Below are 16,877 nucleotides of genomic sequence, written 5' to 3'. Positions count from 1 at the left end.
ACACAACAGCCTTAATAAATGCAGAGTAGTTTGGACCTGGAAGCAGGGTTCATCATGTTATCACATAAAGATTGGATATCCCACCTGCTGTGAATGTTTTAATGCAGTACAGTTGTTATTATTATCACTTGTCACATCCTGTTTATGACAGTTACAATAAAGAACATTCATATAAGAAATAAAATTGTCTTGTGTAAACTGTATGTGGTGTTAAATAGGCCTATACTACTGTACTTTAATGTCAGTCATAAGGGTGGGACTTCAAGAGCCATATATTTTATGAGGTGGTACTTATTGTGAAAAGTTTGAGAAACACTGTTCTAGGGGATCCTGTGAACGAAGACTAAGACTAATATTTTGCTTTCAGTGTGAGTCCAGAAGAGCTAAACAACAGTGTAGAAGTTCCCCACAACAGGTTGCTTCCCTATTTTTCAGGTTTAAAATCAGTTTTTCTGCCCTGATGCAATGACATGTTCAGGTGGCCAAAGGAACAGTGAACAGTAGCATTTAGTGTGTGAATGTGTGTGTGAATGGGTGGATGACTGGGTGTGTAAAGTGCTTTGGGGTCCCTAGGGGGGACTAGTAAAAGCGCTATACAAATACAGGCCATTTACCATTTAGTACTATGCTGAATCTCCTCATACCCGTGTGCTGATGTGTGTGCACTGCTCTGCTATTAAGACTGAACTTGAGAAGCTCATGCAACCTAATAAATCTTGAACAGTACTTTTACTGAAACCCAATTAGGAGAGAAGACGCCAAAGTTGATGAAGGTTCTAGACATATTGTGAAAGTGATGAAAATGAGGAAAAACTGGATTTGTTTACAATTAATCCAAGGGTATTTATTTTATGTTCCTTTCAGCATGGACAGCTTTTTTTGCAACACCTGTATGACTTAGTAGCACCAGCTTTCAAGGCTTGATCAACCTCCATTGCTGCAGAACAGCTTTAAACTGTTAACCCATTTTGTGTTTCCTGGAAAAGGCCTTTTTGCATAATTATGAAGTTTACATTATTTTTCAGTTTTGGGTAACCTTATCTTCTTTTTTTAACGTCAGGCAGTTCACCACTTACCTTTGTACCATTTCAAGCTATTTATTGGACTTGAATGACTTGAACTGCAAAAAATATAAATGGAAAAATTGGGGTGTTCTAAAACTGTTGACCGGTAGTGTAATTTTTTTACTTTTCCTAAATTAGAATTATATGATATATTATTGCAGCTTTATAAATAGCACTAAAAACGAAAGCTATTTGTAAAGTGCAAAAAATAAATGTTGGTGGTTTTATACTGAAATCATTCCACCTTGAGTATTTTTTTCTCCTAGGGTGTGCTCTAATACTTCTGTCATAACATGCTTTCATTGCTTCATGCTCTTTAAGTTTGGAAAGCTGCAATGGCACTTACTTTAGAGCTATTTTATTAAACGTGTTTGTCAAAAAAATATAAGAAACATTAGCCTGTAGTAGTTAATAAGAAGACACTCTGGCTTCACAATCACATAATTTCTGCATTGACGAAGATTTCGAATAAACCTTAAAAACAAATTAGCATATAAATGTTCATCTAACCACCTGTGGTTTGGATGGTGCTTTTGACCTTTTTTAACGTTAGCTCATTAGATGATTGTTATTTGTCATATTATGTTACAATATGATTTGAAGAGTTAAATCACAGCACCCTGTATTTATGAGCTTGATTGTTTTGTGTAGTTCAATTAGTTATTATTTGAAATTGCCTGTGTCAGTCCGATGTAAACACAGTGTAAATTCCTGAGGCTGTCCAGGAACGGTGTTCATGATCCAGTTGATCGTTTACAGAAAGCATGACTTGCATCTCACTGTTTACTTTCTGCGGCATCAATATTATGCAATCTTTGGAAACGGACTTCACAGTGGAACTTTCCCAGAGCACACCCTCCCCTCCAGGTGTGACGTGTTTGATTTCTGTAGTACTGACATCCTGGAAAAGATTTGACAGGCCCTGCTCAGATCTTTAATTTCTCTTTTTATCTCCTTTTAATTAAATTGCACCAATTCTACCTGCAGTCCTGATTCAATATGTTAAACATGAGAATCTATTGCTAGAAGGCAGGAACAGCAGGCAGGTACAATATCTGAAAAAGGGGATCCTCGTTGGTTGAATAGGTCCCAACAGGCAGAACAAGGCGATCCTATCTGATGAGGTGGTTAGTTTGTGTCAGCATTATAGTTATGGCCTGTTGTCAGCAATAAAAGGGTTGAAACCCTGCCCATAAAAAAGAATACATAAATTTCTTGCATATGTATAGATGTGATTGTTTGAAGTAATAACTCACAATAAGGAAATAAAAGCAGGGGTAAGACCCATGCTTGAAACAGGCAGACATCAATCAGTGCTGTTTATTTTAACAGTTTAGTAGTTCTTTCAAAACAGTGGCTTCCTAGAAAAAAACAAACACAACACTTAGGCTGATGCTGCCTTTCATGTGCAATCAGGTCAATTTGTGAAACATATTCTATCTATGTCGCATATGATGTTTTTACTGTTTTTGAAATTCCTGAAGCCATATCTGTTACACCCATGGTCCAGAAGTTGGGTCATCAAAAAATTAAATTCATTATTAAGCTCAAAACCCGTTCTATTACGCGACAGTGTTCTAGTGTTTGGGAAAATCCGTTCCAACAATCGAACATGAACGTTGCACTAGTGTGAAGAAATGGACCCGGATACGCATGCGCAGTGGTTATGTTTGCGTTCCTCCTCCCTCCTCTGAGACTGACAGCCCGTTAGCTGCTGCTGCTGCTCACCGGCAATGAGACAGCAAACACGGACGTGATACGACAACCTGAGATGGACTTAACGAGTACTTTTTACCACTACAAAGACGGATATTATTTAACACCGTCGTTCATTAAGAGCAGAAGGTGTCTCTGACTCATTTTTTGGTCTCTGAGGTGTAAAACGAGACTCGACGTCCGGGAGAAGGAATGGATGCGACGGCTGATTTCCTGCGACACGCACCGGCCAGCTAAGAGGCTTGCAGATTCGCGTTGAGGAGTGGTTGAGTGCAGCTGAATTTGCTCTCGGTTTGCCTCATTTCTCCGTGCTTAAAGTGGCAGCAATATCCTCAAAAATACAGTCGTAATCGGGAGGGTGAAAGGATACACGAAGTTCCAGAGGAGCGTATCTAATCGACCCAGCGCCGCTTTAGCTAGCCAGCGGCTACCTGGATTTCGCATTCTGTTGATTTATTTTGTAATCTATTATAGTGTTGTTTTTATTGTCATGCAGCTTAGCTCCTGCAGAGTTAGGAAGAGGAACACCGCTTGCAAGCTTGGGTTTTAGCCTGACTGCAGCTGGGAGCGTTTGGCTTGTGTGTGTGTGTGTGTGTGTATGTGTGTTTGTTTGTTTTTCAAGGCACGTTAATCACGTGACTTTTTCACTTATGGCTCGCTATTTGCGCTAGCTAGTAGGCAGCGCAGCTTTTTGGCCTCGAGAAACTCTTTCAGCATAAAAATGCACCACCAAGACTTCCCCGGAGACCTGTCCGGGACCGGGAGCCGGAAAACCGCTTACCACTATAGGAGAGGCAGCAGCGGGGCGCCCCCAGCCTCCTCCGCTGCTGGTGTCAGCGCAGTGGACGACAATCCAACCCAGGTTGGATCCTCCTCTCCTGGACTCCACCATCAGCCTCAGTCCCAAGTGGCTGGAGCTCAGGTGAAGAAGAAAAGCGGCTTCCAGATCACAAGTGTCACTTCTGCTCAGATAAACGTTAGCGGCAACAACAGCTTGGCAGATGATACTGAGAGCTACGACGACATGGATGAGTCCCACACTGAGGACCTGTCCTCCTCTGACATGCTAGATGTGTCCGTGTCAAAGGCCACGGATACGGGTGTGCCGGAGAGGAGCTCCTCTGATGAGACTTTGAACAGCCTCCATGGAGTCGACACGCCTGGACTGGTGTCACCCAATGAGCCTCTCCAGCCTCATTCTATCCCACAGGGGTCTCAGCATCACCCCTCTATGGTAAACGGGACTGTGCATCATCAGTACTACCCTCAGCAGCACAGCCAGGCCCACCATCATCACTCTGACAGCTTAGGAGGAGGTGAAGCATCACTGCCAACACTTCCCATTGCTCCTTTGGCAAGCTCCAGCCCATCTATAGCTTCCAAAGTTGGTCTTAACCAGCCTCAGAGGCCACCAGCAGTGTTTGATAACACTAAAACTGCAGGGGGGGCAAGCCAGCCTGCAGCCTCTGTTGTTGGTGGGGCAGCCACTGATCCACTTGTACAAGGCAGTGTGAACATTTCTACTGTGTCGGCTGTTGCTGCTGCTCCAGGTTTTGATAACACTAACATGGGTGGGCAGGTGGCTCCTGTTGGTGGAGGAACTGGTCCTACTGCTCCTCCTCCCAGCACTCAGACTCACCACACCCAAACTCAGACAGCCACCGGCTCTCGCTTCAGGGTGGTCAAACTAGACACAAACTCGGAGCCGTTCCGCAAAGGGAGATGGACTTGCACAGAGTATTACGAAAAGGAGGTTCCTCATCCTCCTATTGGGGAGGCAGCAAAAGGTGCAGAGGTGGTTGCAGACCCTGAAGCAGGTAATGCTGGGATCAGTCCAGGTGTAGCTGCCGTACAGCTCCCTCACACCGTGCAGCCCTATCAGCCACCAAGCCAGGACTTCACTAGTCCACAAGCCATGCAGAGTCCACTGCTGGGACTGGCACAAACCACACCTGTAACCTATGTTTCACCTCAGGAGGTTGTTGTAGGGAAGCCAGGGGTTCCTGTCAGTATCCCTCCTGCATCACCACAGGTGACACCACAGACTGGTGTAAGCCAGCCTCCACTAATAAAACCCCAGCAGCCCTATTCTGTGGATCCTCTACAGCCTCAGCCACAGGGAGGGTATCCTGCACCTCAGCTCCAAACGGGGGTCAGACAGCCAGACTTTATTCAGCCCACCGCACCTTTCCAGACACAAGTCCAACCTCCACTGCCGCATGCCACGGCTATAGTCTCTGTGACGCCACTGTCAGGGGTCACGGTGCAGCAGCCCGTAAGCATTACCCAGCAGCTGCCCCATCATGGTCAGGTTGCCCCATCTGCTACAGCAACCATTGCCGCAGGACAGCCCCAGACCCTCCCAGCTCCACCTCAACCCCAGATTCGTCCACAGCCACAAACCCAACCCCATTCTGCTGGCACCATCACCATAGCACCCACCCACGGGATCCCCTACATGCCTCTGACTGCGCTGCAAGCTGATCTTCAGCCCATCCTCACGCCAGGCACAACCTTCACCCATGTTCCTGCCATAACAGCGTCCCAGCTGGAGGACGCCCAGAAGCTTTTGCTCCAGCACCAAGGTCTGCTCGGGCTGCCCAGGCTGGGGGCTGCAGCAGGTGGAGACGGCGTCGCAGAAGCTGGCAGTGCTACTGGAACTCTGGCCCACATGGGGATGTCCGCTGAGGCCAGTGCCTTCATGGTGGCTGCAGGCCTGAGAACTCATCATGGTGAAGGAGAGGAGGACAGGTGAGGATGAATGGCTTGTGCTACCTAAACTGTTTGATTCTAATGTAAACTGTGAAGGTCTTTAATTAAACAAAAAGCTATTCTTGGTACATTGTAGGCAAAGCTGAGGTACAAACAAAATAAGTCTTTCCCATTCCTGTAATTTCTTTTTCCCCCCCACATCAGTGGTACACACTCTGGTCTTGTTGTTTAAATCAGAACTAGAAGTTCAGTGTCGCATGTCCTTGATCCTGTGTCCCTTGAGGTGGTCCCCCTGACAGCTATCAACACACTAGACATCAGAAAAAAAAAGCCGACTGGACACTGCTGCTGTAAAACATCAGTGGCTGCGGAGCTGCTGACTCACTGAGGTGCTTGTGACTCAGCAGATGCTGTGGCCTGTTCATCCCCCCACCCCCCATTTCTATCCATCTACTGGACACTTGTCCAGTTTTTTAGTCTGAGTTTCCTTTCCCTTCACTCTCCCCTTAGATTTAATCTTTTATTAGACACCAGCTCTGTTGATATGTGCCATGATATGGAGAACTGTGCAGCAGTTTATTTATATGCACACATACCAAATGCTCATTTTCTAGAGTTAGTAGTTTCTAAAAAAAAAAAAGCAAGCTTTGTTTAAATTTAGTTGCTTCGGGGGGGACTTGACCCATTTGCGTAAAGTTTTGTTGCATAAATCTAAAAACTGTGGCGACAGAGAGAAACAGAATAGTGTCATGGAAGCATTCTCCTGTTACCATAGTGCTGCCCTGTGAGCTGGTTAAGCAGGAGATCCATGTTGTGAGTACAGTTAACCCCCCCTCCCCAGAGTGTAGAGGGCATTTGATGGACTCCCACCAGGCTCCACTGAAGACCACTTGGAGAAAAGGACAACATATTCTGTGGATGTTGTGGTGTTTTTGTAACCAACTGTTGGCAACAAATACTTTTTTTTTTTTTTTTGCTTCCAAATTGTTAGCAGCAAAAGAGAGAATATTTAAAGCTGAATTCAGTTATCACGTCATGACTTCAGTTGTTTTCTTGGCATTCGAGTTTAAGAAACAGAGAAACAAATGATTGCTGGCTTAATGTTGACGTAATCTCAGTAACGCTGAGCCACAGACAGAGCAGGACAGTGTTCGCTTGTGGAGGCTTTTGTCAGCAGTTCGTGGCACCCCATCAAGGCCGTGTGCAAGTGTGTTTCTGTCTGTCAGTCAGCTTCTTTTCTTGCCATGAATCAGCCGCTGTCCTGCAGCAGCAGACTGTCTTGCTGTGTGTGTGTGTATCATCTTTGTTTATAGTCATTGTCCTGTCATGCTGCGATCAGGCTGTGTGTTTCTGTTACTGTCACAGTCTCTTTTCTTCCTGTTTCCTTTCTTTGTGAAAGCGTCTGAGGTGATCTCTCTTCTCTTAGACACCAGGGCTTTTGTCTTTCCAATCCTAAGATGCTCCTTTCTTCTCTACAGGTTGTGACCTTAATGATGACTAATATTTGTACACATCCAGTTGTAGGTGTAGCTTTTCACGAAAAATAGGGTGGAAATTGTTGTCTGTGGCTGTTGGCTTATTGGAAACATGTCAGTGGGTATCGCTGAGGAAAAATAATTTCCAAAGAGTTTCAGAGGTCTCTTTCCACTTCCACCTCTGAATCGACACTAACTCAATATCCTGGGTGATCGGTTTCCTGTTGAGCCCAATCAGCCCTGTTCACACTCAATATTGTTGCTTCTGTGTGTCAGAGTCCAGATTCAGTCTTTAAAAGCCGTCACGTTGCAGCTGTCAGGAGGTCGAAAACCCTTGATCTAGCACAGCTGCGGACACGGACACTGCCAAGTTCTGAAACAAAGACGCAAGGGTGTGTCTGCAAAGGATCCTGCTCTCGTTTTTTTTTTTTTTTTTTATATCTGCCCCTGTGATGTTAATTAGTAATATCACAGCAAGACCAGGGTCCTCCTCCCTAGGGCAGAATATCAGCTTGCTGTAATTGGACTTTGGGATATCAGAGTAGAAGGAAAACACTCATGACCTCATACAAACACACTTCTAGGTGACCGTGCACTTGCCGTCTGTGTCCTCCACACACGTTTCTCCATTTCTGTCAACAACACTGTGTAGAAGTGCGAATCTGCAGAGAAAGTGACTTTAGGAGTAGCCTACTTTTCAACCTCTGCAGGTAGTTTCAACTCAGAGTGTACATGGTCTCCTGTGCAAATTTATTCCTTTTACTTCCTTTATGTATGATGCCGTTATGTAAATATCTGTCATGTGCTCTTTTAGACTTTCAGCTGACTGAATGTCAAAGTTACCTGAGCTTTCGGTTTGCTTGCAGCACATTTTGCATGGATATTTACCCATATGACTTCATCCTCAGCTGTACAAGCTAGAGGTGTGATCTAGTGATTTATGGCCTGTAAACTTTTACACAGCTTCTTTTTTCAGCTTTAGATTAGCAGCATTGTGTCTCATCTTGAAGCTTTCTTCTGTTTTACAACCCTTTTCAATGAAGTCCACATCCTTGGCAGCAGTTAAAACATTTGTTCATTGTTGGATTAATTCCACTATTATTATTGATCATTTTTAAGAGTCTTCATCTGATCTGATTCATGAGCATCAGAGTGTAGCTCTTCCCTCCTGTTTAAATGACTCCCTTTTAGATATTTTAGCAGAAAAGGGCCGTATGAATTTGAGATGTTCGGCTTCTTAAAACCTCTTCAGGTCATAGAGATAATAAGCCACCTGTCAAGCTGTATTTGTAGTTATACTGGCTCGGCCTCATGATTCATGTTTGCTAATATTGGCACACCTGCTTTTAACTGACTTGTCATTCATAGCTAAGCTTTGACAAAGCAGAGGAAGTCCCCGATGGCTAAGATTAAACTTGACTGTAGCTGGCATCAAAGAGAAGTTGCTCTGGGTGCCCTTTTATTTCAGGGAAATCCAGCTGAGCACTCCCACAGTTACCAGGAGAAGGTCCAACAAGTCCAAAGCAAGTAATATGCTGCTTTAAAAAAAAAAAAATTACCTGGGAAAAGCAAATGTTACCAAAAAACCTCATACTGTTCTGTTAATGGCAATGGTATTAAGCTTTAAAACAGTCATAGTGCAGCACACATTTTTGCACCATGACTACTACAAACAAGCTGAGACAACAAATTAAAGAGTAAAATAGAAACTCATGCCTGACAGCATCAGACTCTCAGGTGTCCAGGAATGTTTTATTCTATTTTTGCATCTGGGTGTTGGATTTAAAGCTTTCAGTAATACTAGTTCCTAAATGAAACCTTTTGAGGTCTTGTTTTTTCCACGTAGAGCCTTTAGGGTGTTCAGTAGCATTTATGGTTTCATGCCAGTTGTACCTGTTGGAGCAGTGTGCTCAAGGTGAGTGACTTTTCCATTTATTTCCTTTTTTTTTTTTTTTTTGTGGTTAAGGCAAACCGACAGACACACCTGTGGCAAACTGTCTCAATGCCAGTGGTTCTCAAACTGTGGGGCAGGCAAACAACCAGGTGAAAAATGTGATGGGAATTCAGGGCTGTGTAATTGTGTTTTGATTTTGGAAAGTTTCTCAGGGGGAGATACCAAGTACACATTTAACCTTACTGCACACGGAGAGACATGGAGCAGACTTCTGATCAGATTTTGTAATTGATACCTTAGATTTGTCTACGAGAACGCTGAAGGGTAGTTTTTATACAGTTATTGTCTTGTCTATCACATGGGGAAAAAAGTTAATGCCCATCACAGTTCTTCAAAATTACCCCACTACTGATTAAAATTTTTAAGGTGTGGGGCGGTCCTCATTTTCTGAGGAGGGCATGCCACCCAAAAAAAGATCTGAAATGTGCTCAGTTCCTTTTACGTTCCCATCAGATGAAGGTTTTGCAGTAAGCCCCACCAGTACATAACTTTCCTCCATCACCTCATCAGACGCTTCTCCTCAACTTCAACAAGCATTCTTATCCAGCTTTTTATGAGATTGACCAGGTTTTTCTTAGAAAGGATGTTTGGCTTCCAGGTGCCTCTTCAGCTTTGTATAGCACTATGGTAGCATTTGCTAAAATTCATTGAAGCCACAAAATAGTAGCTTTCACTATAGTTTCTGCTGATAGTGTTATATCTCTTTATTTTAGGTGGTGAGTTATCTGCACTGGTAGTTAATTGTTAGCTTATGGATGGGTACCAAAGGATGGTAGTTTTGATTCGGCATTTGCATGCTTGCCTGTGTAAATTTATATCATTTGCACAACATGAATGCAGAAATACTTCCTTTATATACAATGCTGATATGTAAATGTCTGTCAAGTACTTATTTTAGGCTTTCAGCTGACTGAATGTCAAAGTTACCTGAGCTTTCAGTTTGCTTGCAGCAAATATTATGGGGATATTTCTTTATGAATTAATTCTCAATCAAGTGATTTACTGCCTATAAAACATGCACGTTCGCAGCTTTATATTAGCGACATTGTTTTGTAGTTTGATTGCAAGCATTTGGATTTCATTGAAAAAGGTATTTCATTGGTTATAGTAGAAGTTTTGCCAATACCAAAGTATTGACTGTTAGAAAGCAGCAGCTAATTTCATAGAATAATGATAATGCAGTTTAATTAAAGACAATGCGTGTGAAGAGGTGGTTTCGGTTAAGCAGGTTAACACCAGCAAGCTCCTCGCAGGTTGGCCTGCTTGAAGCTTTCCTGATCATTTCAGATAATACACCTTATGAAAATGAATTGCTCACAGCTGTTTTCAACAGGAGAGAGAGATGCCAGGTGCTGGCAGCAGAGGTGCATAATATTGAAGGTTGAGATAGAAAGATGTAAAGTTTCATTGGTAACAAGGTCTGTCAAAGCTAGCATTAACTACTTTTATGTCATTATTTTACACCCACATATGGATAGCAGCACTGATAATAGTATTGATAAGTGTCATTGAGTAAATCAATAAAATCTGAATGATAGCCACCCCAGTAAAACTCATAAGGCAATAATAACCCCCCCCCCCCCCCCCCCCCACACACACACACACACACACACACACACACACGTTTTATTGTTCTCCTTACCATCAGTCAGAACTGTTTGATGTGAACTAATATAATTATGTAATATTGGTTTCCACATGGGAACCACTTTTTTTCTTGATAAACCAAGCTTCAGTTTTTCCCACGTGAAATGTTTGCTTTGATCAAGACAAACCTATGAAATCACAGATGTTTTCTGGCAAAAGATGGCTTTGTTTTGCAAGTGGAATCAAATGTTTTCAATGGTATTTGGGGTCATTTCTTTGAGGGAACACAAAGACTTTCATGAGGTCAAACTCAATGAGTTCACAAGCACAAGTTGTTCCCTCTTTACCATAGGTGTCAAACTCTAATTACATTTGGCCCGTGAAGCCATATCAAATTATTATTAGAGCTGGCCTACTGGTGTTATACAGCTAATATATATATTATTTAGTATTAAGCTTTCCTTGTTCCATATTCAGTTTTTCAGCAAAACTTGTTTGAGTCCATAAGAAGAGATTCATTCTTAAATCTGGAGGAAGATTTTTATTTTTATTTTTTCCAATAAATATTAATGTTAGCCTGCGACTTTGTTCCAGTTTTGAATTTTGGCCCACTGTGTATTTGAGTTTGACACCCCTGCTCTATACAAATATGTCTGTGAAGTTTTGTGAAATCCTGCAGCAGAATTTGTCTTGAGTTGGCCAGCTTAAACCCTTTCCTGCAGGCGCCTCTCCAAGCACGCTCATCACAGGTGTATTATTTGAACTGTGAACTGCCGCAAGAGCTCAGCAGGTTTCCCTTTGAGTTGTCATGGATGGTTTAGCTCTGCTTCAGGTTTACTGGGCAGCATCTCCTATCTGTCATGAGCGATAAGTCACACCTGAGGGCTGTTGTTTCTCCGGTAATTAGTTTTAACATCACGTTACGCTTCAGTAGAGACGTTGACTCAACTGTTGGTCTGCTCTGTTGTGCTGCTGCTGAACCACGAGGTGGCAGTGTGGGCTCATAAATGATCACAGCATTGAAACGTGGTTGTTTATGTAACCGTAATATGCTTGTAGAGTCACTGACCTAAAATATGCTTTACAGCTAAGCGGACACATCCCTCCTGCATGCAGTGTACAAACAAAATGAGAAGTTTAGGATCTTCTCTGTGCTTGCTGTCAGAAATCGGCATGTAATAACTGTTTGGACGGTTGCTGCATGCAGGGGTTGTTATGATTTATCCCAGGGAAGGGTTTGAAATGCACTGGAGGTTATTTCTGAGATGGATTTGCTCCTATAAGCATATTTGCATCAACTTGTCGCATAAATATGCATCCCCTTTGCCTCAGTGTAGAAACATTTTGTATATAGTTGCATTTGAAAGGCAGTAGATGAAGTTGTCATGGCACAGTGTAATTTTTCTGTGTGGTGACAAACCTTCATTCTGCACATTAATTTCAAGGTCATTGGGGATTTATATGCAGTGTAACCTGCACGCAAATGTCTGCTTTCTACATGCGCATTTGATTTTCTGTCATGTTTGAGACTGTGCTATCATCTCTGAAAGTGCATCTTTGTGCGTGCGTGTGTGCGTGTGCCTGCGTGTCCTGAGATCAAGATCAGAGTGTCCGCTGGCTCTGACGGGTTCTGTTTTGGGCAGCATGTGTTGGGGTTTTAGGGCAGACGAGTGTCACGTTTCTCCGCCTTGTGCCTTCATGCAGAGCTGCTCCTAAAGAAAGTCCCACACCAGTGAGATCATAATGTGGGTCCATGCATGTAGAAGCGTGTTTATGGCTTGAGCTGCTGGCATGGTTTATGGTGCATGTATGTGTGAAGTTGTCGCTGTTTACAGGAGAGGGAGTTTATTGGAATGAGTGAGCTGCTGTTTTCCTCCAGGCTTTTGTACTGAACGGAAAAGATAAGCAGGGAGGTGCATTTATGATTTTAACTGGCTGTGTCACAATAACTGTGGTGTTATTTTTTTTTTTTTTTTTCTTTTTTTTTTTTAATTCTCTGGCTTTTCTCACACTGACCTAAGAAGTAAGAAATGTGATGATATTGAACATGAATCCATGCATTTATGGTAGGTAACTGAGCATATAGTAATTTCATATCCTCAGCGTAGCTAGGAAGTGGGAGACTGCTTGTACTACTGAAAGTTTTGTTTTTGCAAATGTAAAGAGGATCTACTTAAAAGTTTCCACATGCTCAGACTACATTCTTTAAGTTTAATTAAAGCTGATCTCCAGGGAAAAAAATTCTCTACTAAACCGTCCAAAATAACTATTCTTCTGACAACCCAAAGCACATGGCACATTTCTGAATTCATCTTCTATAGCCTAATGCATCTTCTTGGAATTTTCTTTTAAAGATACCCGTTATGGGGGGAAAAAAATCCTTATTTACTTAATCCCTTTCCCTTTATTCCATCCTTCTTCTGACTGACTGCCCTTCACAAACAGAACGTTTGAACAGCAGGTGCGTGGGACTGGTGTGCATGAGATGACAAAGTCTCTGAGTAGTGAAAACCATCTGAAACAAAACATTTCAGAATGTGGAACTTTTAAAATCATGGCGTAGTATGCTCATAATGCCTGGCTTTCTAAATTATTTGAAAGGCTGATCCTTACAGTTTCACAAAGTAAACTCTGTAAGGAGTGTAACTAATCAGTACATTTTTACAAAGCCTCAAATATATCCCTCTAGATGTACATGGGATTTCTGACTGTCCTTAGTTATTATTTTGCGAGTTGGTCATATTGGCTTTAAAAAAAAATAAATTTGAAAGCCACTTTATCATATAGCAAACAGTATATTAATGGGTGTATAAATCCAGTGTTTGTAAAGCTAATGTATAAAAATGTCTGAGACAAGAGGCCCAAGCAAGAAAACCTCTGTGGCACATGTTTGATTACAATTTATCTATAATTAATTATTGTTTTTATGTTTTATTTTTTTAACTCATCAACACTAAATAAATGAGAATAACCACAGACATGATTCTAGATTATTGGATACTAGCACATGGCTATGCTGCCTTATTGTTTGGCCTGTTTGTGGTGTTGGTAAACTGACACTAAATCACACGGAGAGACTAAAGACATGGTGTTGGATTTGGTTTATATGCTAAAAGTGGATCATTTTAGCCTGTTGCCAGGTTGGTGTGTAACCTTTGTGGTTATACATGAGAGCTCATTGTCATTGCGAAATTGAAAAAATGGGATGCTTTGATAAGGTGTTGTAGCAGCATCGAGGCTAAAATCGGGCCTTTTTCAGCCTTTTGATAGCTGGTTGCCAGGTAATGTGATGGCATCATAATATTAGCATCCTTCAGAGAGCTAAGCTGTAGTTTTTGTTAGTTTGTTTTTGTATTTGAACAACCAAACAGGCAAATAGATTCTGTGTTATAGTGAAAAAGTAATAGTAACAAAGTATAGAAATTAGGCGTATTTTTTTTTTATGCTTTAAGCTATAAGACCTGAGGTTTTTTTGTTTGATTGGGGGGTGATTTTAATCACAGTCTGATCACTTGATCTTGATTGGATCATTAACACAAAATAAACTTGGTTATTGTTATGCATTTATAGTTCATTGATTGCAGACTAGCATGCTTTAAGGCAGCATTAGCAGCTCTACATGGGTGTTTTGGTGATAGTAATGTGGAATATGATATTGGCGATGTTTGCATTGTGGTTTCAGTTTCAGTGCTGAGGAGTTTCTGTCCCAAAATAAACTTCATGGGGAACCCGTGTGCTGGAGTTTGATATGGCTGTGTTTCTTCAGGGGGACTCTGTGCAGTCATTACCCTACACCTGCTCTCCTGAGCTTCTCCTTTCCAGTTTCTCTGGTCTGTTTTTGAACATCTTTCATTCTCACATGACAAGAACATGAGAATTGTAGCACCCATCCAAGAAAAACATTTCCCCCTGAAAGTGAAGCGGTAAAATCGTAATTGTGTGTGAAGCCTCTGCGGTTCTCATTGTTCAAACACATTAAATTCACTACGTGATGCCTGCTGACCACGGAGAGCTGCAAGCAAAGTTTCTCAACTGCCGGTGAGAAGATCTTTACTGTTACTGTAGTGACAAGAAAACTCGCTGTGTTTCCACCGAGTGCTCGAACTTAAAACAAAACACTTACCCATGTGATCGTGGCTTGGCAACATAACTTCCTCTATATTATAATTGTGTCCAAGGTTGTGTAATATTTGGATGTATAATCATTTAACCCATGGATTATAGTGAGTAAAGTGTGCAGGGAAAGCATCATTCTGGGTACTTGGAAAAGCTTGGAAAAGCTTTTTAGTACTACAGAAATATAGTCAGGCTCATAAATATTTAAACACTGGCATTTCAGGTATTTCTTGTATACTCAACCACCACAGTGCGCTTGAAATTCAAGGTGTTTAACAAAAAAGTATTGCAACACCTAGAATTACAGGCGTTGTTATAGACCTCCTACCTTCACAAGCTTTAGGGGTAAACTGTTGATTGACAATCAATTATTTAATTGTTCAATTTGAGCTCCATTTGTTGGGAACTACACTGTTTTGGCAACACATTATCACCTTATTTTGAGTGTAACTAAATTTACAGACATTCTGTCGACCACATGATTACAAAAGTGATGCCTAAATTCCCTCATCTAGTCTTGTCATTCAACGTAATTTGAGAAATTTTTAAAACATTAAAGTGACGTCTCCCATATTTTCCTTATTTCTATTTGTTTGATGCGGGTAAGATTTATTGCAAAATGTCTTTTTCTTCTTCTTCACTGTGTCCAGTGGTATAGAATCTGGATTGACATGTTTATAAGATCACTTCTAAGTTTGCGCGTAGTCCCACCTCCAGTATTATGAATGGATAGTCATAGAGGCCTATCAACAAGTCAATGATCCCCTGGCAACTGCTGGTCAATGGTCAAAAATCTTGCCATCTCCTAGTTTGCATTGAAGACACGGACTTGTCTGGAACTCCTTGCTAACTGCTTGCGAAGTCTTAATCATTAGTTATTAGTAATCTCTGGCTCTCTTCCACTGTGTGTCTTTTGTCCCGTCTTCCTCCCTTCACCTCTAACCGATCACAGCAGATGGCCGCCTCTCCCTGAGCCTGGTCCTGCTGGAGGTTTTTTCCTGTTAAAAGGGAGTTTTTTCCTTTCCACTGTTGCCAAGTGCTTGCTCATAGTCAGCCATTTGATTGTTGGTGTTTTCTGTATTATTGTCGAATTTTTACGCTATAAAGCACCTTGTATTGTGAGTTGGCGCTACATTAATGAAACTTTATGTAACTTTATGTTGAAGAGTGCGACACAAACTGGTAACAAACTTTTATCATTAAAATTAGTCATGAAGCATGTTAGTTACAACTTTAAGTTACAACTAGTAATCACAGGGAGGCTTTTGGTGTGGCACCCTCTTGGCAGCTGATTTTAATTAGCAAACATTTCCAACCAGTTAAAGAATACACCTTTTTCGCCCTAGTGACTGTCAGGGGTTTTCTGACTGGTAGGTAGGCTTGTGTGACCGAGGGCACCTATTGCCCACAAACACAAAAAAACGAGCTACCCACATAACCCCATTCAAGAAGGTAAAATATGTAGATTACAGTTATGTGTATCACATTCGGTCTTACAGTCTCCTCCCTTGGCTGTTTCTGATTGTCTCCTTTTTTGGCAATTATTTATTGTTGCACTTACTCCTCCCAGCTTTATGGCAGATGATATGGCAGATCATTATCTGTCAGATTGCAGATAATGATATCTCTTTTTTTTTTTTTTTCTTCTCATGAGGAGAAGAGGGCACATCTGCACCATCACTAACTAGTCGCTCAGTCTACATCTAGCTGTCTTCCCTCCCTTTCCTGGACCATATGGCACTGAGGCTGGTTATGTAAGGCATTGCGTGCAAGGCAGTGAGCGATTCTCTTTCGCTTCACTGAGCTTCAGCCCTGAAGGTCTGATGCCATGAGACTTATTGGAGTTTTGTCTGTGTTTGGGCATAGATCAAGGCAGATTATCCTCTGCTGCAGACGGGTAGAATGGTGGCTTTCATCGCTACCTCTGCCCAGTCAGGTGTTCCACCCTTCAAAATACTAACATGACTCAGTTGTCATTCCAAATTCAGTTCAAACACACCTTTGTTTTTTCCACATTTGGAAAAATTATCTGAGATGTCATCTGTTGCTGAGTAAAGGACAGAGTTAAAGCCTCCCAAAATGGATTCTGCCAGTCTGCATACATGACCTCAGACGCACACACAAACATGATGCACATGCCCAGGGAGACAGACAGAGGAATCTTACTTAAGGGATAAGCTGAATACCAAAGTGTGTGAATAATTCAATTTGAGCTTTTCTGAATGCTGCTGCTCTCTCTGGTCATTTTTGAGA

General features: G+C 41.9%; 1 protein-coding gene across 1 annotated transcript in view; it reads left to right on the top strand.

Moving 5' to 3' along the window:
* Positions 1-3,367: 3,367 nt before the first annotated feature.
* The window catches only part of LOC102310386 (TSC22 domain family protein 1), a gene marked incomplete at its 5' end in the record, with an annotated part of 25,831 nt that continues 12,321 nt past the window's right edge, over positions 3,368-16,877 (top strand). The window contains 1 exon segment of the mRNA XM_005937337.3: positions 3,368-5,531. Coding sequence (XP_005937399.1) covers positions 3,502-5,531 — 2,030 coding nt within the window.

This window comes from Haplochromis burtoni, unplaced genomic scaffold (assembly GCF_018398535.1).
Source record: "Haplochromis burtoni strain Fernald_Lab_line unplaced genomic scaffold, NCSU_Asbu1 Contig_67, whole genome shotgun sequence".
In the NCBI taxonomy this organism is placed as follows: Eukaryota; Metazoa; Chordata; class Actinopteri; order Cichliformes; family Cichlidae; genus Haplochromis; species Haplochromis burtoni.
Note: the sequence above shows the minus strand (reverse complement) of the source record. Positions and strands in the feature narration are given on the sequence as shown.